This window comes from Borostomias antarcticus, assembly GCF_949987555.1.
Source record: "Borostomias antarcticus genome assembly, chromosome: 12".
NCBI classification, from domain to species: Eukaryota; Metazoa; Chordata; class Actinopteri; order Stomiiformes; family Stomiidae; genus Borostomias; species Borostomias antarcticus.
This window is the reverse complement of record NC_140245.1, coordinates 9781366-9804819: the sequence shown is the minus strand read 5'-3', so window position 1 is coordinate 9804819 and position 23454 is coordinate 9781366. Positions and strand designations below refer to the sequence as shown.

Here is a 23454-nt window from a genome sequence, read left to right as displayed (position 1 = left end):
TAGGATCTTAATATTATATTGATATGAAGATATGAAAGTAAAGTATTTGCCCTTAGAAGTAAATTGTAATTAAAATGGTTCTTAGCTAAGTAACCTAAGTGTAGGCAGACTTGAAAGGTCAATTGTAATAATATCATGAATGAACAATTGTAAACATAGTACTCAACAGAATAGGTAATACGCAAGTCTTGATTGAAACTTTTCCTAAATGCTTTATTAAACATACAGACATGCACATTAAAAGTAGCCATAAGTTGTTATTTTGCATGTGCTCTCAGGACATGTTGTGGTTGTGACCATCTTTGTAAAGAAGAGAGGCATGTAATGTATACAGTAGTACAGAGTCAGTTGTCTATTGTATAGACAAGGTGTTCAATTGCTCAAGTGTTCTCAGGTGTTGGTTCGAGTGTACAGTGGTGCATAGTCAGTTGTCTATTGTATAGACAAGGTGTCACGTGTTCACTTGTTGGTCCAGGAGGTGGCATGTGTGCCATTGTTATAATTAGAGTGAGGGCCTATGTATAGTACAACCAGAGTACTATAAACAACTGACTCTGCACCACTGTACACTCGAACCAACACCTGACAACACTTGAGCAATTGAACACCTCATCTATACAATAGACAACTGACTCTGCACTACTGTACACTATCACTTGAATCAACACCTGACAACAGTTGAGCAATTGAACACCTTGTCTATACAATAGAGAACTTACTCTGCACTACTATATACTACTGTACAGTATACTTGACATGTTATGTAATTGCACTGCCTGTATCATGGACACAGTCACAGCCATCCATGATCAGATACTGCTGTCTGGCCATGTCCTGTCCGGGTGGGGCTTGCACCTGAAGACCATCTTTGGGGGGGCTGGACATCAGCGTTGCACAGCAGCCGACACCTGACTGGTGTTGCATCACGGTGTTCTCTGGCCTCAACCACACACTGCCCTTTCCCCATCCAGAGTGCCCGAGTGATGACAGCTACCAGCCAGGTAACACATAAACGAAATGAGTGTATTGTTTGCCCCCTAAGCCTCAGTTGCCAAACTATAACTTGCATTTATTTGTCTCTGTTGTGAAGTAAGTCTCAGCGCCAAACAGCTGAGCCTAAATTAGCCGACTGCCCACCTGCTTAACAAGCTAGCTAGTCATAATCAATTAATGGATTTACATAGACCACCACACGACCAATGTCGGTAGAATTTGTTGTTGGTGTGTATGAGTGGCTGGGGTCTGGTAAGCAGTTAGTTATTAGCATTTATACTGTATACCCCCCAATATATAATTATATTGTTTTTTTCTTCTTTTTTTTTAGCTCTTGGGTACTCTGTTGCACTAATTGTAATTATCCTGCATTCTTCTGTGAATACCTTGTTCTTTCTCTTGTCTGTTCTATTTTTGTCCCTTATTGTCTTACCACTCTTAAAAGTTATAGCCTAATATATTATATCAAAGACAAAAAAGCAAATTGTACAAGTGTTCTTTTTTTTGTTCATTTATTTGATTATTCCTCCAGTTTGTGAGTCACAGGTGAGTTCTAAATTCACTGTAAATCGCTTGATTGGCACTTTAGCTACAGGTCTGACAGTGTAGTAGGTATTTTATCAGTTTATCAGCATTCCGTTCAAACGTAGGTGCCGGCATGAGTATCCTGAATTTGGCGTTAATATAATAATAATATTCTCTCGTTCAACGAAACAGTAACTGCCCAAACGTTAAAAAGCCATTATGTTATTCTGATAGACATCCAGGTAGGAAATGACTATCAGAATGCCCTACTATCCATTATTGTGTTTTACCATGGATCTGTCGACATCCCTATCTGACAGGACACAATAAAATGGGTCATAGAACATTCTGATAGACATTAGGCTACTCTAGGATGCGCTATCTATGAATTAAGCACAATATAATGGGTGGCAGGTCATCCTGCGGAGGTAGGCCAACTTTTCAGAACGCCTGTATTTGGAGAGGATGGCGCTATCCAAGAGGACCTCCAGAGGACTGAAGTTGGTCCTGATGAATTTACTAACACGAACTAAACGGCTACGCGGACGGCGTCGCCATTCGTTCAATACAAGGAATGCAGCCATGATGTAGCCTATACACAAGCACGAGTTGGCTGTGACACACTAAATTGAAGGGGACCTTAATTAATTAGGCTACCTGTGTCTACCCTACTATGGGTCTACAGTAGGTTGGATTTATATTATGGATAGTCCATATATTTTATTTGGTTCAATAAAATTGTAAAAGACAACATTCCCGTGATGTGTTATGTAGGCTACAAAAACATTGTTTTCATCATTCATTTTCATAAAGTTTATTGTACTAATAATGTAATTTGCGCAGGCAGGGTACATAGTTGTGCACTATATTGCAACTCTCCTTTTTAAAAGTATAATCTTCCTCTAGTTGGGATAAAACTATAACGGGATGAACGGAGCGCATCGCTAAGGGACAGCTTAGGCTACTATGGGTTCAGACTGCCCTTAGGAAAGTAGGCTATCCTTTAAATAATGTATGCCTTAGCTAAGGAGGCACCTTTGAAATATTGGTATCACAGTAAGTAGCCTAACTGACCTGTATGCAGGGACGTGCACAGGTAGACACGAGGTGGTGCTAGAGCACCTGCCCTTTGCCCTCTGGACAAGGCAAGTGCCCTTTTGAAAGTTACTTTTTTTTTTTTTTTTACAGTGTATTCTAAAATGTATGTGGCCCATGGTGACATCGATCAATTCTCGATTAAAAGCGTGTAATAATAATGCCCCAAAATGCGTAGTAATTTTGCCAGACCCCCACCCCCCCACCTCGGAAAAATAAATTCACTCGGACAAAACGCGTCTAAATAAGTTATTCAATGCGACTACAGGACTGAAAAGGGCTAGGTGTGTGTGAACCATCCACACAATACTAGCTCAGGAGCCGACAAGAGTTCCACCCGCTCAAGGTTTGGAAGCTAGTTAAAACTGATATCTGTGAGCTGTGCTCCCAGTCTCCATCCCTTAAATTTCAATTTAACCCCTTGCTATGATGACACAACAATATGTAGCCTACTGTATTATTACTGTACTATTTGGAACAGTCAACGTTGTCGCGGGACATTAAATAATCACTTTACAACTTTTTCTGTTTGGAGGATGAGCTCCGGCTCTCTACAGGTGATTGGTGACAGCCGTCGTCCAATCACGTATCGTCTTCCATGACAAAGTTGCCCCAGGGCTGGCTAGCTAGCTAGCTTGCTGAAACACTTCTCACAGACAGCTGGTTTCTAGCAGTCGTGTCGACATGAAAATAACGTTGGATTATGTAGACGAAGACGAGCATAATTGGATATCCGCTACAGCAGATGGTATGTCATGACAAAGTCGTATGTATGGCGTTTGTTTGCAAAACATCAACTGTCAGAAGGGGACAGTCTGTCTAGCTACGTTTTCCTTGCTCCGAATGTCCTTTGGGTTTTCACTTATGATCAGCAGAAATGTTAGCTAGCTAGGCTAGCTTACTAGCTAGTATAATAATAATAATATCGGCCATCCAATATATATCCAGTATGTTTTCCCTAACAAACGTTGATAATATGTTCGTGTTAAGCGAACACAGAGCCTGTGAAATATGACTGACTTTGGTAGCTAGCCAGATACACTATTTAACTAGTGCTAGCTAACGTTAGCTAGCTAGGCCAGTTGGCTATTTGCTCCAGACTTACTGGCTAGCTAGCAAGCTCACTGACAAACACCACACGACACGACCACCCAGCCAAGTAAATGTGCTCGCCAGCTTTGACAGTTTTTAAAATTTTAGCCAGTCCATTTTTAAGGTCACTCGCTCATGTAAAGCAGTCTAGTTAGCTCGTTAGCTTTCCAGCTGTCTCATTCTTTTCAGTCTTTTGCTAGACATGGGCGTTTTTTGTCGTTTAAAGCAGCCCTCATTTTTTCATGTTGAAAAAGAAAAAAAAAAAGAAGTGTAGCCTTAACCCAGCCTAGTGATCCGGGTATCGGGGAGATTATCAGCTATTTGGTTTTCAGTTATTTGATTCAAATCCTGGCCAAATATCCTAAACTGTAGGCTACTTGGCTTTGCTAGCTAGCTCAATGCTGCCTCCCAGTGTACGGTCTGTACAGGAACTGCTTGTGTTGGCAGTAGCTACCTGAATGCCAACCTGAACCTCACCAACCATACTCGGGCGTATACTGTGGCTGTTCTTCTGATGGCTTTCTCACCCCCTTTCCCTGTCCCTCGTCCGAAACTGCTACATATCCACCCCAAATAGTAATTTATTTAAACTCCAAGGCAAAATGAAGCAATGGTATCGAGAGTTGATGTCTCTCTGATTATCTCCCCGTCATATTTCTACCCAGATCATTGTGTGGTGTTGTATGATGGATGACGAGGAATGGAACCCCCAGTCCCTCATCTTGATGGACCCAGGATAGATCTGATGGCTGTTCTCACTAGGTAAGCCACTCGAATGATGAGCCCTGTGCAGTTTAAATCAATGGTACATTCATAGCTATATTCACTTAACTTGTTTTAGGCTACAGTAGAACTGATGGACTCAAAAGTTCTTGGAGCCATTGTACCAGAAGATGGCGACAATATCAAACATTGAAGTATGAGAATGAATCTGCAGCCGGATCAAATTATGTTCAGTAGGAAAGTTCAAAACTCCTGCCATTAATTATTGTGGAGACTTTTAATGATTCCTATTACAAAAAGTAAACTATTTCTAGTTAAGGGTTGTGTGTACTGACTGCTGGTGACGTAGTCAATATGCTGTGTATAGGTTTCATAGTTATCACTCTGCACAATCTCCTCTACTTAGATACTGATAATGGCTTTTAAGGCACAAGAGGGACACATTCAATCACATATACTAAACTAAGCAGGATAAAGAGGGCATGTTACCGGCATGGTGTGGCACATATAGTTACTGATTGGTGGCACAGTTGATTCACATCTGATTTAAGCGGCATTAACTTTTAGATTGAGTGAATTGTGAGAATTGTGAGTTATTGTATGCATTCATAGCTTAAAGTACTAGTACACTGAAGACACCCCCTGGTCAGACACCCCTCTGCCTGGACCCCCACCCCCACAACAACTGATCACTTGACACTTTGAGCACCTTCACAACACTCGAACAATAAATTGATCACTTTGCACAACTGTATACTTGAACGGTATTTAATTGCTCTGCCTGCATCATGGAAACAGACATAGTCATCCATGACCGGATGGGATAAGTAGATGAAGATGATACTAACAGAGGAACTGATTAGCACTGATAAGATACTGTAAGGGCAAGTGATTACAAGAATTCCAATGTATCTGTACCTGTAGTTGTTATACATGGCAAATAAACTTTATATTCTAAAATACAGACCATTTAAATTATCTGCATTATATGAATATACATTTAAACTTATGGGCAGTTAATTTTAATTTGCTATCCTTCTAATTGTATTTATTTGTGCCGGGGAGGGGGGGGGGGCTTGCCATTAATGTGATGGACGCCCCCTTCCCCCACCACCGCGAACGCGCAAGCGCTCGGGACCTTGTGGGAATGGCTGTTCTACGAACGGGGGTTGGGCTGCTACGAGCGAACGGGGCGTTAAAGAGTTTTTAATGTCCGCCATGTTGGCCATGGCGTACTGAACCACCGATAGGGAGCGGAGCATCGGAAAAAATAGTCCGAAAGAGAGCGACCAAGATCCGGGCCTTCCCGGCTCCGTTCGCGACGCTCTAAATATAGCTTCAACCAGTCGAACCTTAGATTTCAGAACAACCGCACAGAATCATCCATGAAAGCTCAACTCGAGACCGTTGTGAATATTAGGAGATCGGATAGATTTTTATTGCATCTCGAACTGTAAAAAATGAGTAAATTGTCGTTTCGGGCACGGGCGCTGGACGCTTCCAAGCCACTACCCGTCTTCCGTTGTGAGGATTTACCCGACCTACACGAATATGCATCTATTAACCGGGCAGTTCCGCAGATGCCGACGGGGATGGAGAAAGAAGAGGAATCGGTATGCTTTAATAGTTCGAAAATTTGCAAATAAACAATTTACTATTTTTTAAATTATAAGAGGTGTCCCTCTCTTTTCTGCGCAAGTTTGCACAAAATGGCCGCCAATTTTCATCAAGAACCACGACGATTTGGGGGTGTAAATGACATGCCAACAGTACATTGTTGTATATTTTGGAAAAGTAAAGATTAATTGTCTCAATGTTTGATATAATATTCCGGTTGTAGCTGGTTGTTTTGGCTGTAGATGGATTTCTGTGCACAAAGGGGTCACGTGATTACAGTGATTCCGACATTTTGTTGACTTCTTTGGGATGGGCCTTGTGCTGGCGTAATTGCAGTAGCCCAGTGCAAGGGGGAGCTAGTGATCTTAAATTACATCTGCCCTGAATGCCTGATCAATCCGTCAAATATGAACACCACTTGGGTCCTGCATAGAAACAATCTGACTTAAGACTGCAGGGGTACACCCCGTGCAGTGATGAGAATATGCTGCTGAATAGTTATTCAAGCCTGGCTAATGAAGGAAACCCAGCTCATGCTATGGAAATGTTGCAATGTAGGCATATCTTTTGGCACGTGGTTGCTTTTTTATTAAGCTAAATGAACATTACACAACATTCTGGCACGCAATATGTCATTGTTTGGCCTCATAGCATGGTCATGTTTTGACATGTCACACTGACAGGTTGCTGTGTTTGCTAGTTTTCATCTGTCACTTGGCCTAGTCCTATTACTTTTTGACAGGTGTTTGTGATTGCTGCATGATATGCAGCGTTCCTGCCAATTGTCAAATCTCTTTGAAAGTGTCATTAAAGCCTTATGAATTTGTCCTCTTGGCAAGCCGTATTTGTAGGTCTCTAGTATCTACAAGAATTTCTAGCTATAGCTAGAGAGTAGTCGGCGAGACGCTCTCTCGACTCTTTACTCCAAACATGTTGGCGTTTTGGCTACTGACTGCGATTCATTGATCTATTTTGGTTAAGTGTGAAATAGGACCACGCATTCCATCAGGGGTCCCATTTCAAACACTTATCTCCGACTATGAGCCATGGTGGAGTTCTCTGCCCACACTACCAGGGGCTCTTGTCAGCTGGCACCGGTGGCACAGAGAAGGAGAGCATGGTAGCCGGGGTGGGTGTGACTACTGAGTCACACCGAAAGTCTTGTGTCTATTCATTTGAAATGTCAATTCAGCTGAAGTGCGGCATTGCATAATATAGGCCCCTCAGTAATTGGGAGAAATGGGGCAAGTAAGATGAGGAATAGACTCCTGCCATGCTGAGGAAGTAAAACTCAAAGCAGAGGAGCACTAACAATGGACTTGGTTGTTTGTGTCTAGCTGACTGATTTGATTAGCTTATTATGCAACCAAATATGATTGAGGCTCAATGTATTGGTTTGTTGTTTTGGTACTGTTTAGGGTACGTCAGGCTGTTTCATGTGCCCTGGCCTATGATCTACAGCTCTACCCCAGTCAACCTACGCATCGAGTGGGCCTATTCAGTGGTCAGGAGAATGATGTGATCTTTTGAGACCTCCTACATGTTGAATAATAGGACATTTTTGTTAGAATGCATTACAGCTGTGAACTCCAAGCAGTATGACAGTATCCACATTTACAGCTGGGCTATATATCTAAGCATTAGCAGACTTGGTTTCTTGTTTCAATGTTATATCTGGGCTAGTGTAGCCTTGTATTGCGCCTGTCGATTTTAAGCTACGGGATGTTTTGATTTGTGAGCCTAGCAGGCCTCCAGGTCAGCTGGAGAATGTGAGCTCCTTCCACACGTGGAGAGTGTTTGTATTGGTCCAGACACTGTTTGTTTACACTGGGTGATAGCCAGGTCAATGTGTGTGTGGAGCTCGGTGGGAATCCAGAGGGATCTGTTGTTTTTGTGCTTGCGCCAGACGTGTTCTTGTACACACGGCTGGCAGCAAACCCGACCGGTCTTATTGTGACCTCTGGAATCCGAATGTTCAGCACGGCATGTCACCTGTCTGAAGTCCAAGGATGATACAAAAATCACACCCAGGGGGTGAAATAAGCGGTGCAGATTTGAGTTGTTGGATTTATGAATAAGACATGATCCTCAATGAATGTCTCTTGTAGTCAAAAATGTAAATGAGCAGTGAACATGTATAACACATAGGTGACAAGCTGAGCAATGCGCCAGACAGTCATATTCCCATGTTGTCCAACTTTTCTCCTGCTACTTGTACTTTTACTGTACTTGCTAGATTGTTTAACTTGCTAGCTGAGTATTTGTTCATGATTTAATCATGTGTGTATTTTATCATGGCTTGTGACTGTCAGTTTGCCCAAGTTAAGATTTTGTGTTCTGACAAGTAGGTTTCATTTTCACATTCTGGCTACATCCATAAACTCTTGAAAACCACTTCCAATTCAGCTTTATAATTAAAGGTATCCAATGTAGTTTTTGACGACTAGTATGCGCTCTAGAGCAGATTTGATAAGGTGGTCCCCGAAAATCGCGTACTACGTCATTGTGTCAATACGTGAAGCACATAATAGTGACGTTTCACACATCTTGGTTGTTTTCAAAACATTAGCTAAATATCATTTTGCGAAGAAATTACAAGGTAGGAAATACATTCAAGTGATTCAACATGTTTATTAGACTACTAGGAACCATATAATTGAGGAATTTCGAAAATAAAGAACGGATTGTTTTGATTCACATTTCGTTGGATACCTTTAAGCAATAAACCACGAGAGGCCGTGTGTTATAGTGATTTTATTACAGCTAGGGGGCGTTATTAGGCGCGACGCGAAGTGATTATAAACTCACTAACACACGGCCTCTCGTGGTTTATTGCTTTTATACAACGGTTACTACAGCTATTAGTGTAAAATAAACACAGCGATATAAAATATTAACATTTATTCAAAACGAAGCATCATTCCCTCAATTCCGCCGAGCAAAATAGTTCCTCTAACAAAAGGTTTGCCAAGCAACAGATGCATTGGATGGAATGTTCAGTTGTTTTAAAAATTAAAAAAAACACACTGATAGGCCTACAATGCATTGGATCAAATGGGAGGCGTATAAATATATATATATATATATATGTAGTCTGTGTAGCTTACAAACTGTAGGAGCGGTGACAAGTTTTATTCAGCACCCAAATATTTATTCAATGTATTCACTTATTTTTTACGATTTTGGGGCAACTGGTTACATGGGGTGTGATCTAATTGCATTGTGGTGTTTAAATGTGCCAACGCATGTAATTGGAAAAGCTGTTTGACATGCACACGTAGGGATGTAACGGTATGAACATTTCATACCACGATTATACCACCAAAATTACAGCGGTTATCGGTATTATCACAGTATTTTTTTAACTTTTTTATTTTTATTTGTTTATATGCTGAAAATGTTCAATAAACTGATAGACAGTCTGCAATCATTTCAACAACTTTTATTTTAAAAAACACAAATAACATGGGGAAAGCCAGGCCTCTCAATGGTTGAAAGGGCATCATGTCCTTTGCTATGTAATATGGAAGGGCAGCAGTGAGGTATTTGGCATTTTTGGATGTGGGTGCATAAGCGTATAATTTCGTCTGAAGTCGAAACAGGGAATGACATCGGACTGTATGTCTATGGTAGCCTATTTACCGTGGTTATTCAAAGCACGGCAATCGAACACAGTTTTAATAATTTATTTAGAAACGGTAATACTAGTCGTTGGGAAATTTTCACCATGATTTATCGTGAAACCGATAACCGTTTCATCCCTATGCGCACGCAGGCAGGAGTGAGTTTCTATGCTTACAAAACTCAAATCAAAACTTTGCTAATGGATATCTATCGTCTGTTTGCTATTGCGGTGCTCTTAATCAAGCAAAAGCTTGATAACATACTGCACGTTTTGTGGACTTGTTTAAATTGGTCGCCATTCCTTACTTTCCTGCCATCTAGGCATCCAATAATATTCAGTTCTGCGTTTTGGATTGAAAACAAATGCTCCGCTGTGGTCCAGTTCTGCCTGGAAGCAGTTTACCCACCATAGACCTGCGTCCTCTTTGACAGAGAGCATGCGCAGAAAGAACGCAGCCAGAGAATAATCCGTTTCATCGTTATACTTCATGCCCTCTAGTGCTGGTGTGCACCCGTATTGGGGACTCCTGGTTAGTCTAAATCTCTTCCTACAAATGGACACACACAGACACACGTTTCGGCTGTACTGCTTAAAAAATAAGGATTCAGGGGGCGCCCCGGTAGCTCAATGGGCTGGGGCGCTTACCATGTAAAGGCTAGTCCTTTCTGCAGCTGTGTGGGGTCGAATCCGGCCCACGCCCTTTGCTGCATGTCTTCCCCTCTCTCTCTCTCTCTCTCCCACCATTCCTGTCTGTCACCTACACTGTCCTATCCCTAATAAAGCAGAAATGCCTTAAAACATATCTTAAAAAAAAATTAAATTAGGATTCTATCAGGAAGTACAGCTACACTGCGAGCCAAGTGAGGCTAAAATCCAATAGTTGCTCCCATGTAGCAGCAGGCCACGTGTGACGAGTCTGATGTCTGTTTCTGTATATTGTATTATATGACCTTGTTATTGTATTGGGTCAAACAGAGAAGAATAGAAAGTTTATTATTGGCAGATATAACCCAGTGTGGGTACAGGTACATTGGAATTCTTGTCATTGCTTGTCCTTAAAGTATCTTATCAGCACTAATCAGTTCCTCATTCCAGTCCTAGGTACGCAGCTTCACCTTAAAGGTTCCCAAACTGACAATTACCATCTGTAGTCTGGCAGTCTTATCAATTTAATCCTCATCTGCTTATCCCATACAATTATGGGTGACTGTGTCTGTGATATAGGTGGTGCTATTTAATAGCATTCGAGTATACAGCTGTACAGGGTCAGTTGTTATAGTCTATTGTATAGGAATTTTGTTCAAGTGTTGTTGTTCCATTCATTGGTCGCCGTTGATGTGTGTGTTGTGTACTGTGTCGCCACTTAATCATGTTTGTTATTTTCGTCCTTATTGGTTATTAACTATTTTGTAAATGTTGGTAGATTATATTGTATATTGTATCACTTTGTTATTGTCTTTTGCACTGCCTTGGGGGGTATTCCAGAAAGCGGGTTTAGTGAAATGAGGTTGTTAACCCTGAGATTGAACAGAATGTCAGTGTTGACAGTCAGTTTTCATTAAACCCGCTCTCTGAAACACTCCGGCACTGTTTATTATTGTATTATGTACAAACAGACCGGGGCAAATTCCTTGTAGGTGCAAGACCTCTTGGCTAAATACAAATCTGTCTACAGGGCTATGAAATGAATGGAAAGATTTAGGCCTGTCTGTGGCAATGTCCCTATTTGAACTAGGCCAAACAGACTCACTCCCTTCCTGAGAGAGAGTGTAACCAAAGGCAGTGGTTGTACTATTGCACTTCCTATCAATTCAGGAAGTGAACTCAATTCAGTTGGCCTTCAATTGCCTTTCTAGTAGGCTACAACTAGGCTAAAGCTAAAATCAAAGATACTGTTTGAAAATACTGTTTCTAATTAATGGAATTGTTATGGAGTTGAGCATAGGCCAGCGGTGCTATTCCATCTGACTGTGTGCTGAGACAGAGTAGAGAGGGGGAGAGACTCCTAGACAGAGTAGAGAGAGAGAGAGGCTGCTGTGCTACCCTGTCCCCCATGGGTGTCCATCACGCTAAGTGGCATTTACAGTGTCTGGGACAGTAGCTGACAGACAGCAGGCCCAGACTGCCAGCGCAGACCTGACAGTGATCGATATGGTCATTTAAAAGGCTATTTCAGGACTGTTGTAGTCTGGAGGAGGGTGTGTGCGTGTGTGTAATGGTCTATAGAAGAGTGAATGTGTGTGTTTATGGTCTAGAGGTAGAGCGAATGTGTGTGACATATGCTCTGTATTCTAGTTCAGCTTTGCTCTGCATTGCAACTCTATTTATTACCCCCGAGCACCTTGGCATCGCCAGGGAAGTAAACAAATGGAGTGTTTGATTAAGTTTGGCAGCGACTGCAGTGTGTTTCTGCCCCGAGGCTGCGGCTTCATGATTGTTCTCACTGCGTACATGCAGAAGGAACAGAGGACATTGGCTTGCTCATAGCCTGCACTCTACCCCAAACGGACGATTGAGAGAGACCCGCAACAAACAATCTCCCAGGGTTATTCAAGCAAACATGGGGCAGGGTCAGGGAGAGTTAAATCTTAATAGAATTAGCCTGGTTGCTTGTGCATGGATTGTTGCGGACGTAGGCCTATGCCTTTGAGCATTGCAGTAAATGAGTTGGAACAGCTAGTAACAGCTTGGAATGATGGTGCTTGTTAAATATCTTAAATCCAAACTAATCACTCAGGCTACAGAGAAAAGTACACTGTACATTGCCCTCTGGAGTCCCACCCACTAGGACATCTGTTCAATCTTTCCCGGTTCTTTAGAAGTTGTTTCAGTTCTTTAGAAGTTGTTTCACATGACTTGTTGGCGTCGGCCAGCCTGGAATCACGGTTTACTCCAGGGGCTGGAAGGGTGATTTGGGCCTTGTTGGATGTACCCTTCCTTCCTCCCCTCTTTCGAAAAACCAAGACTAGAACGGGGTCAACTGTAAAGGAACAGGTCTTCAAGTAGAGATTTCATCATGTCCTCTCACCTGAGGGGAGGGAGGAAGCATCTTTTAGAGTATTAAGACAGGGCCATAGTTCCCAGACACAGGAGGACCCAGTGTGGGAAGCTCTTTCTGGGCTTGACTCACTCCAACAACACTCCCCTCTCTGCTAAAAGAGGAAAGCAAAGACTTTATACAGCGTAGGGAGCTAGAGGTGGTGTAGGAACTCTGTAGATATCCAGTGATCGTGACATTTTGTAGTGTGTTGTTTCTGGTGCAAACATAAATCCACTAGGCTGGCCCACAAATATAGAAACTCTGCCCATAGATGGTATTGGTGCTTTTCCATACAGTCACAGTTTGTGTGATTTACCGGTTGTGTTATTTGTCCAGACATGATTTCCTTTCAGAAGAGTGACATGTTTTTCCTGCTAATTTGCCATCGCTCCGCCGGCCTCGGCGTGCCCTGGCCTCAGTGTGTGCCTTGGGGAATGACCGCGGTCAGGGGAAACACTCGGTACGTCAGCGGGGTGTCTGGTGTCGAGTCTGACCGCAGAGCAAACATCTGCAGGTCCCCGACCGCGGGAAAACCTCACACACACACACACAATGTACTAGTGTGTGTGTGTGACCACCACGCTGGGTTGTTGACAAGCTGCCAATGGCAGCGTGCCCGTGTCTGAGCCAAAGACCTTTTTACTACTAGCCTGGGCCATTCAGACAAGCAGCCGGCTGTGTGGGTCAGCCAGCCAGCCTTCCAGCACATTCCTCCACCGGCAAGGTTGGCTCAGATCACATTGTTGGTGGATGTACACACACACACAGGCAGGCCCGGTCCTTACAGCCTCCTAGGACTTTCCAAGCTGTAACCCGCTTTGTGATTCGCCACTTGCTCGTTCCAAAGTGAATGTTTGGAGTCATCGTGAATCACGAATGACTCGTATGTCATTATCTAGTTTGATAGTTGGGCCGGAGGGTGCGTGCACTAGACTAAGCTAACTACCAGATGCCAGTCTCAAACCGACCTAGACTCTTTCAACAGACCACTGTTGATTGTTGTTTGTGCAGAAAATGGAATGCAAGTTCTGCCTCGCCTTTTCATAGATACGCATTATGGAGCTTATTTAATAGCATGTATTCCATGTGATGAGCAGTCCATCGCTCCTAACTCCAGGCTTTGCACATCTGCTCCTGTTGGTCTGTCTACAGTTGTTCTTTTGTGGTTTTATTACACAAGCTTTCGGAACAGGATGGTCTTGGGTAGGGATGAGACGGTATACCGTAAAACCGTGAACCGCGGTATAAAATGTCCACGGTATTAGAACCGTGACATTCCCTGTGTTTACGGTATTACGTTTACAGTATTACACAATAATGCGCTGCTGAAACTTCACATTTCAAGTTGCTTGCAACAGTTAATTTTTTTATTTAATATAAGCTTGCTATTAATAAACTGAGCTTAATTACAATAGTGTATTTTCCATCATGTTGCACTGTAGTTCCTTCAAAGTAAAATACTTAAATACTCACTTTTTTTTTTATGCGTGTTGGGGAGGTGAAATGCCCTATACCGTGAAATACCGTAAACCGTACCGTGTAACAAGATACCGTACTGTAATGCAAAAATCCATACCGTCTCATCCCTAGTCTTGGGTACCCTGAACTCTGTCAAGGCTCACAAAGGCTAAGGCCTACCCTATTGAGGGGTGTGATTGGACACCAGACACGCAGACTTGGACTTACTCGCTTCTAAATCTCAGTTTTCTGTCTTGTCATTTACTCGTGTTGCAGAGTTGTGCTTCCGTTCATACAGATTGTAGACATCTGAGTAGTCACTCGCCCCCCTCTCTTTCTGTGCCCCCCCCCCCCCCCCCCCCCCCTCAGGAGCACCACCTCCAGCGGGCCATCTCAGCGCAGCAGGTGTACGGGGAGAAGAGGGACAGCATGGTCATCCCCGTCCCCGAGGCCGAGAGCAACATCGCCTACTACGAGTCCCTCTACCCTGGGGAGTTCAAGATGCCAAAGCAGCTCATTCACATACAGCGTGAGTAGCCTACGCGCCTGAACTGACCAGGGTCTTAACTGACCAGGGCCTGAACTGACCAGGGCCTTGACTGACCAGGGCCTTGACTGACCAGGGTCTGAACTGACCAGGGTCTGAACTGACCAGGGCCTGAACTGACCAGGGTCTGAACTGACCAGGGCCTGAACAGACCAGTACATCCGTATGGAGGGGAGACTGTATGGAGAGAATGTCAGCCTAGGTTGCAGATGAGTCTGTTACTAAGATTCTAGCAGCGGTGGACTTGAAACGTAATTAATGTGTCCTGGAAAGTGCCAGCTCAGCTTGTGGGTGGGATGGGTCCAGGTTCTGAAGTGCTGTATCCTCACGTGCCCCAGCGTAGCTTGTGGACGGGTTTGGGTTCCAGCTGGAGTGGACATGAGCTGCCATGACTGTCTGCTCAGCTGAAGTCAGAGCTGCTGTTTGTGTCTGGGGTCACCGTCTGTGTTGCTTGTGGGCGGGGCCTCGCCCTGGTCTAACCTCTAGCAGGGGTCTAGACCTGCGTGTACTATAGTATAGGAGGAGGACAGATGGAGTGGGGTGGCTCCTTTCATGATGACATGTCCAAGTGTCCTTGGGCAAGACGCTGAACCCCAAATTACTCCCAGTGAGCAGGCTAGCACCTTGCATGGCAGCTGCCGCCATCGGTGTGTGAATGTGTGTGCGCATGGGGGAATGAGAGGCCTTCATTGTAAAGCGCTTTGGATAAAAGCGCTATATAAGTGCAGAACATTTACCATGTGTCCTTTACTCTAAGACTACGCTGTGGCTTCATCTGTCTCTGGTAAACCAGCGTATTGTCCTCTTTGCTGGGCTTTTAGATGGGCCTAGGTCGTGGTTTTGAGGTTGCTCTTGTTCAGATGGGGCTCGGTGTTCCAAAAAAGGCTGCCACAATACTTCCTTTCAATGCGTGGTTGCATAGATGCTTCCTTTCATAATATGAAAGGGCTGCAGGTGCATCTCAGAAAATTAGAATATTGTGGAAATTATTTTCCGTAATTTAATTCAAAAAGTGAAACTTGAATATATTATAGATTAATTACGCATGAAGTTAAATATTTTATGGCAGGCTCGGGGCTGAGGTGCTATCCTTTTTTACCACCCCGAGCCTGGGTAAGGGGTCACCCGGGCTATATCCAGGCACACCTCCGGGAGCCATGTCACCGTTTTGTCATCCACAACCGTCAGGCCATGCATACTGTACAATCATAAAGATTAAAACAAAAAAAGGCTTGAAATATTTCACTTTGTATAATGGATGGGAACACATGAAAGTTTCACTTTTTGAATTAATAAATTAATATAATGAACTAGAATATTCTAATTTTCCGAGATGCACCTGTAGGTTCTATGGCATGAGCGTTGATATAGTCACACAAAACTTCAGGCCTGCTGACATCAGGGTCCAGATGTGGCTATGCTGTCCTAAAAGGCTGCCAAAATGCCCATCGGAACATCAGCTTAGCTTGTGAGAGACAGGCCAAGGGCTTTGCTTCATGACATGAGAGGCGTGGTCCTCGTGTAGACTGACTGCTTTAGGAGGTTAACATGTAGACTAGTCTAGTTGATCACTTTGTAGGCTTAGCTCGAGGAGTTCGCCTGTTGATTGCGTTGGACATGTAGTTGGACACTACGTGGTAGTGACAGTGTATTCGATTCCCACAGCCTGGACTGCTTAGGTAATATTTCCTGTTTCCTTTTGTTATGCTTGACTGTACAACCGCATATTCATCATGTGTCAAAACTACCTGAGGTGATAGCTGCTTAAAATTAGTTGGGCTAAACGCTATTATCTGGAAGCACAGCATTTTAAAATGTCATTGGTTCTTATCTGTCTGTGGTGCTGTCATTGTCAGTCATCAGTCTAATGCAATGTCATTCAGGGTGAGGAAATTGAGTTCATTTGAATTCATCTCACCTTGTATGAAACATCGGCCCCTGAGGGTTGAAGCAGATGCTGTCATTGTTACTGAGACCAGTCTAAATGCAAATTACATTCTAATTGTGTCATAATTGCCACCAGCCTATATGTTGATGCATTGGGAAACTTGATAAATGCGAAAGCAATGATTGCTATTTCAAAGACTGGGAGCGATGGAGTCACGTGACGATGGCTGAGATTCCTGTCTTTTCCAGGCTCTTGCTCTCACAATTTTACTTACTGCAACTTAATGCGCCTATTCCATCTTATTTTTACTAACACAGTGTTGTACGAACCACTGAGAAGAAGAGAAGCGCGTCTCTGGATGACAAGCAATGTTGAACACTCAGGGCGTTTGAGACCGAACAGAGGGTATTGATTAGGGCTGGGTATTGATTCAAATTTCAAGATTCGATTCCGATTCACAAGGTTCAGAATCGATTATCACGATTCGATTCGATTCAATATCGATTCGGTTAGTGTTACTAAAACCAGTTTTTTTTAGCTGTAACCTTAATTACATGACTGTCAAGTTATGCAACACATCAATACTAGGGCTCGGTATCGATACTGATTTAAAAATGAATGAATGAATCATTGAATGAATGAATGAACTATTCATTCCTTCATTTATTTATTCATTCATTCATTAAATAAAAGAGAGATTTTGGGATTCAGCCCTAGTATTGATGTTATTCTATCATGCTGTTATTGAGAGCATTTTGCGTTATGGAATTGCTGTCTGGTTTGGTAATCTATCAGTTAAGTTAAAATCACAAATTAATCGACTGGTTCATACTGCAATGAAAGTGATGGCGGTGAGAGAGTATCCCACACTTCAAATGATTTTTGGTAAAACCGTAATCAGACGAGTTCACTGAAAAATCACTGCTGACCCCTCACATGTGCTGCATGCAGAATATGAACTGCTCCCATCTGGCAGACGTTAGAGTTCCAGTTAAAAACAAGAAACAATCCCTCAACAGGATACAAAAACTCCTTCATTCCATTATCAGTTAGTGTCATAAACTCTGACCATAAGCAGTGTTGATTGTATTATATATGAATGTATTAATGCACTTTAAACTTTGTTTGCACATGTCTATGCACTAATGTTTTGTTTTGTCCTTGTAATGGCACCGTTGGACTGTATGTAGCAGCCTGTATGTCCGAGATATAAATTTCCCTCGGGACAAATAAATGAATCTTGAAACCAACGAAAATTCAGCCACAGAAATATGCTCAGGCTAACACCTAACGGTTGCTCTGTTCTCATTACTGGGTTTCTGTACAGGGAACATGTCCTTATAGGAAGTGTTTACACCCCAGCGCATTTTAATTTATTTTCTTTGTACTTTTTCGTTAGTTTTTGTGTGTATTTGTGAACATTGTATTACACGAAGGAGCCTTCGAACATTGGAAGACACCTCCTCCAGTCTTCTTGCAAGGAGAATTGATGGTAATTTGCAGTCAACTCCAAGCAAGCGTATTGTTTTGTAAGCTGTACCGTTATCAGAAGCCTTATCTTTCTTTAAAACCTGACGGAGGGCAGGTGTGTGCAGGTAGAAGAGGCTGAAACGCCTGAGGAAAGAAACATGACCTCTGAGTTTTCATTACTCTTTGGTTTTTAGCCTTGAATTTGATGATCCAGATGTTTTTTTTTGACAGTTTCATTTTCCCCCCGCTATTGGACGATTAATCGTCCATCTGCTTTTTCCTGCTCCAAACTATCCTTATTATATCGGCCTTGTTCTGTAATTAGTCTACACAATCATTTCTGTGTGCTTCAGATAATGTAGGAAGATTTATCCCATCAAAAAACCTTTTTTCTTACTACTAGTAGTAGTAGTATTTCGACACTCACATGAGCATAGTCCCTGATAGAAGTCCTGTATTATTTGACTAGCCTAATCATTTTAGTTTCAAAACGTTGCGCACCAATGCTATCTGTGAGCGACGGTATTGCATGAAGCCCCTGGCTAATCTAACAAGGACCCTGCCGGATTTGTTGCCCGAATCAAATATATACCTGCCAAAAATGTTGCTTATTCTGCTTTTTCAGTTAATAATTGGTCTAGGGCAGATCGGGCCGCTTCTAGTTTTTTTTAAACACCGCTGTGGAGGAAGATGTTTTAAAAACTATATCCAGGTTTATAATCCGCTGTTCAAGCTGTAGTTGACTTGCTAAAGAGCTTTTTCTTATTGTGGCTGTGTAGGAGATTATGACCCCCCTCAAGAAGGCCTTAACTGTTTCCCACAGAGAGAGACTGAAGCAGAAACATCAGGCGTGTCATTTGTGAAAGTAAAAAGTTATGGGAAAATGTTGGAACGCGAAGAGACTGGTTGAAATATATGAGGGGTGGAAGTAACAAAAATTAATAAATAAATATGTGGTCCATTAAAATGCAATTGAATTAAATGTGTGAATCATTAAAATGCAATCAAATTCAATTATTAATTAAATTAATAATTAAATTATTCATTAAATTAATCGTTAAACTGCACTTTTATCATTAGAGTGCGCTTTTATCATTAAGAGTGTGCTTTTATCATTAGAGTGTGCTTTTATCATTAAACTGCACTTTTATCATTAGCTTGTGCTTTTATCATTAGAGTGTGCTTTTATCATTAGAGTGCGCGTTTATCATTACAGTGTGCTTGCACTTTTGTCATTAGACTGTGCTTTTGCCCTTTCCCAACACACACCACTCTAACGATAAAGCCTTTATCATTAGACTGGCGTGTGTTGTATGTGTCAATCAACTGACTACGCCCACAGGTGTACATCCAGGCTATCCCTGTCGATTGGACATGTCTGGTCTCGCGACCGCGACCAGACACGGATTCTAGGGGGTGGCCCAGGTGCCACCCCTGTGATTTTGTCTGTATTTGTGTCATTTCTAATGAATGAGTCAGTGTCATAATAACTAAATTAACATTGATTGAAAATATAGTCTGAGAGACTGATCTTTAATCCCCTAAATAGTTGAGCCTCCTACACACCCCTTAACAAAATGTACAAAATGGTTTAGTCCACCACAGAAGCTGACGGACACTGCTCTCTGCAGGAGCAAGCAGTTAGCTTACTTTACTAGAAGGTATTTGAACTTGGCTGTCTCACATTCTTTTACTCCCCCTCAGAAAGGTAACACGATTTAATGAAAGCTAGCTCGTGTCATCATCGTCTCTCCACTTGCTTGTAAATCTAAAGTCAGCTAGCTAGCGTTATGATAGCTAGCTAGCTAGCTGAAATGCACATTAGCCTTCATGAAAAACATGTTACAAAAACCGAAAGTTTTTCTGATTGCTAGGCTAAATTTAAGGTAATCTGCTGTCCTGTCATGGGAGTGGGACTAGAATTGAACTCGGAGTATGATACTCCATTTTGTCATCAGATTGATAGTAGTAGGTATGCAGCTGCTACTCACACTCAAAGGTGGGTGGAGGGGATGAATTGGCTGTTTTTTAATCTAATTTGTTTGATTTGTGTATGGTTTGCTCTTTGTCACCTTTTTCATCCCAGATGAGTTATCATCCCTGAAATGTGTTATAAAGTGATGTGTCATGCAACTATTTACAGTATGAAAATAAATCAGAGCATTCAAATGTAAGACAGCAGCTCCAGAGCAGCCAGCACTGTTTGTAGTGATGATAAGGATGACAGCCAGAGCCAGCTTGGATGTGTAGCTGGAGTCTCCAGCCTTACACATGGGTAGGCAAAATCCTGCTAGTTCCAGACTTCTCATTGGTAAACATATTTAATTACCTTGATCATGTCAATGAGATTGTGGTTAGTTTAATTTCAGAAAATGAACAGTTTCATTTTAACATTTGCTTTTGGATGGAGATTGGTTTATGGGGTCATTCGGGCTTGTTCTGCAGCAGCGCCAGGTTCTGCAAAATCTGGTTCCCGTGGTCCCGAAGACAAGGGGAGGTTACTGACAACAGTGCTGGTAATGGTGACTCTTTACATGCAGGTTGTGCACATCACTGTATGTAGCCTAGAACCTACAGGAAGTGGCAGGGAGCAATGCAAGTTTTGTAAATAAAACTGCATTTCGGCACTCTTTGACCTTTTTCAATTAACTGCTGTCTAGTGTAAGACAGCTGCTGCAGTATTGTTGTTTATAAACTGGTTGAATTACATGTGATATGATGATTTTTTTTTCTGAATGTAGCCTAAATATGGAAGCACCATGTTAAAAGAATACATTATGGACAGTGGACACTTGATTACATTTGTTTGGTGTCATGATTTTGACATTTCAATCACAAAACATGACAAATATGGACCATTCCTGTGATGTGTGTGCTGAGGAGGCTGGGGAACCAGTGTGAGTACAAATTATGGTAGGCGCTTATAGTGAAGTTTATTAAAACCGTTTTAATTATTGTGATTCCTGTAGTGGGTGGAAATATACAGTTTGTAAAAAATAAATAAATATTTAAGCCACTATAGCTTGTAGGTATGACGTGCTTTGGGAACGTGTGTTTTGCTTCTTCACAGAAAAAAACAACTGAATTGCCACTCTGGCATATCTCTGTGCCCCCCCCAGGTCTAGAATCGCCACTGTCTGATGGTATTGGGGTGTACTCCAAGGCACTCAGCTATTCCAAAGGCGGAATAGCCGCAATTGACAAACCACTCCAACGTTTCCTGAGAAATGTTTAAACGTGGTCTCCCTACTAAACCACGTCTGTCTGCATGTACGTCAATGGGAAAAACTGGCTTCAGTTAGCTGTAACGTTAGAAGTTCGCTTGTAGCATCAGCTACTAGCTCGACCACCCTTGGATTTATTTGAACTCCGCTAGCCTGTGCATTAACAAGAAAACATTTTAGCCATTCCAGGTTGAAAAGGAGGACGTCGTCGCTTGGGCCGCTGATAGTAAGATCTCAACAGACTCGAAGTTTATTTACAATAAAACCCTGCACATCAGAGGCTGCCTGCGCCATTTTTTGAAAACTGCGGTCATGCGCATGACATTTTTCATCAAAAGACATGTCCAATCAACAAGGATAGCCTGGATGTACGCCTGTGGGCGTGGTCAGGTGATTGACACATACAACACACGCCAGTCTAATGATAAAGGCTTTATCGTTAGAGTGGTGTGTGTTGGGAAAGGGCAAAAGCACAGTCTAATGACAAAAGTGAAAGCACACTGTTATGATAAACGCACATCTAATGATAAAAGCACACGCTAATGATAAAAGTACACGCTAATGATAAAAGTGCAGTTTACTGATAAAAGCACACTAATGATGAAAGCACACTTTTAATGATAAAAGCGCACTCAAATTATAAAAGTGCAGTTTAACGATTAATTTAATGACTAATTGAATGATTAATTTAATGAATAATTTGATTGCATTTTAATCATTCACACATTTAATTCGATTGCATTTTAATCGATCACACATTTAATTCAATTGCATTTTAATCGACAACATATTTATTTATACATTTTTCATAGAAATAGCTGTCAAGATAGGGAACCGTGATAGTGTGGTAGGAGTTCGGTAGTGACTGAAGAATGGCATATGTGTTGATAGAACATTCTTTGGTCCCGTCTAAAATCTTGCAATTAAGACAAAATATCAATTCTTCAGAAAGAGCGATGAGGGCGAGAGAGAGTAAAGACAGGGAACAGTTTGATGTAGGGAACAGTTTGATGTAGGTATTGTTGATGAAGCTATGCATGCAGGGCACGGAGGGTGAACTTGTGTGCGTTTGCGTGTACATCATTAGGCTAGTCCGTCACGCTGTGCGTGCACGTTCTCTGATCTGGTGTAAACAGGCTGGGTTACATTGTCTATCAGAGCATCACCATCAAGTCTATGCTCATGATATTGAGGCAATTGTTTGGCTCAAGACTCACGCTCACAACCCCGATCACGACGGAGTCCAGACGCGTGGTTGTGGTTGAGCTTTGGAGTGAGCTGTAAGGCTGTCAGCAGTAAAACATTGAGGATGTTAAGGGGCTTGAAAAGCCTCCTGCCATGAGAAATGAACAGCCAGCCCTCCGTTGGATGTGACTGAAAGGAAGGGAAGACATCGGTGTCATGCTTTTATAAAAGTTCAGAAATGGAGCATAACTGTGACAAAACCACCAACGTCAAACCCATTTTTAGTGCTGCATTTATTAACTTAATAAAGCATGAAATACACTTTGACACATTTATGGAGTGCCTTATGAAGGCATATTGGAGCTTTTATAAGCTGTGCGTCATCTGAACTGGAACTTGTTTGCTGGTGGAGATGCAGGCTCCTACCTCTTAAGATTGTTAGTGTTGGAGTTGTTTCTCTTTAAACAGCTGAGGTCTGGATTTTTAACCTCAGTAGAAGATTAAACTGCTGCTGTTTTCAAAGCGTCAAAGTTGTTCTTGATTTGATTGATTATAGGGGACGACTAGCAGGATGGGCTGCTGGAATATGGTGGCTGACGAATAACAGTATCAGAAATCAAGACCAAAGTATCAGAAAGATAGACCTAGGTGTCTCACTTTCAGTCTCTAAAATCCATTTCTCTCTCCCTCCCTCCCTCCCTCTCTCTCTCTTCCTCTCTCTCTTCCTCTCTCTCTCCCCTCCCCTCCCTCCCTCCAGCTTTCTGCCTGGACACAGAGCAGCCAGACTACGACCTGGACACGGAGGACGAGGCGTTTGTGACCAAGCTGAAGAAGAAGATGGAGATCACCTTCCTGCAGTTTGAGGAGATGATCGACCGGCTGGAGAAGGGCAGCGGCCAGCAGGTGAGTCCACGGCCTCAGGACGACACACGGCCTCTCTCACACATACACACACACACACACACACTCCGC

The 23454-nt window shown here is 42.5% G+C and overlaps 1 protein-coding gene across 2 annotated transcripts in view; it reads left to right on the top strand.

Annotated features, from left to right (window-relative positions):
* The first annotated feature begins 3250 nt into the window (after positions 1 to 3250).
* The window catches only part of LOC311316518 (enhancer of polycomb homolog 1-like), a 31984-nt gene continuing 11780 nt past the window's right edge, over positions 3251 to 23454 (top strand). Inside the window, exons 1-4 of one of the 2 annotated variants that reach the window (XM_084447384.1) lie at positions 3251 to 3361; positions 4371 to 4467; positions 14538 to 14697; positions 23240 to 23385. In XM_084447384.1, the coding sequence (XP_084303510.1) occupies positions 14598 to 14697; positions 23240 to 23385 (246 nt within the window). In that variant the 5' untranslated portion in view covers positions 3251 to 3361; positions 4371 to 4467; positions 14538 to 14597. Of the gene's footprint in view, positions 3362 to 4370; positions 4468 to 5709; positions 6042 to 14537; positions 14698 to 23239; positions 23386 to 23454 lie in introns of those variants that run through there. The other variant, XM_084447383.1, reaches the window with a different exon arrangement.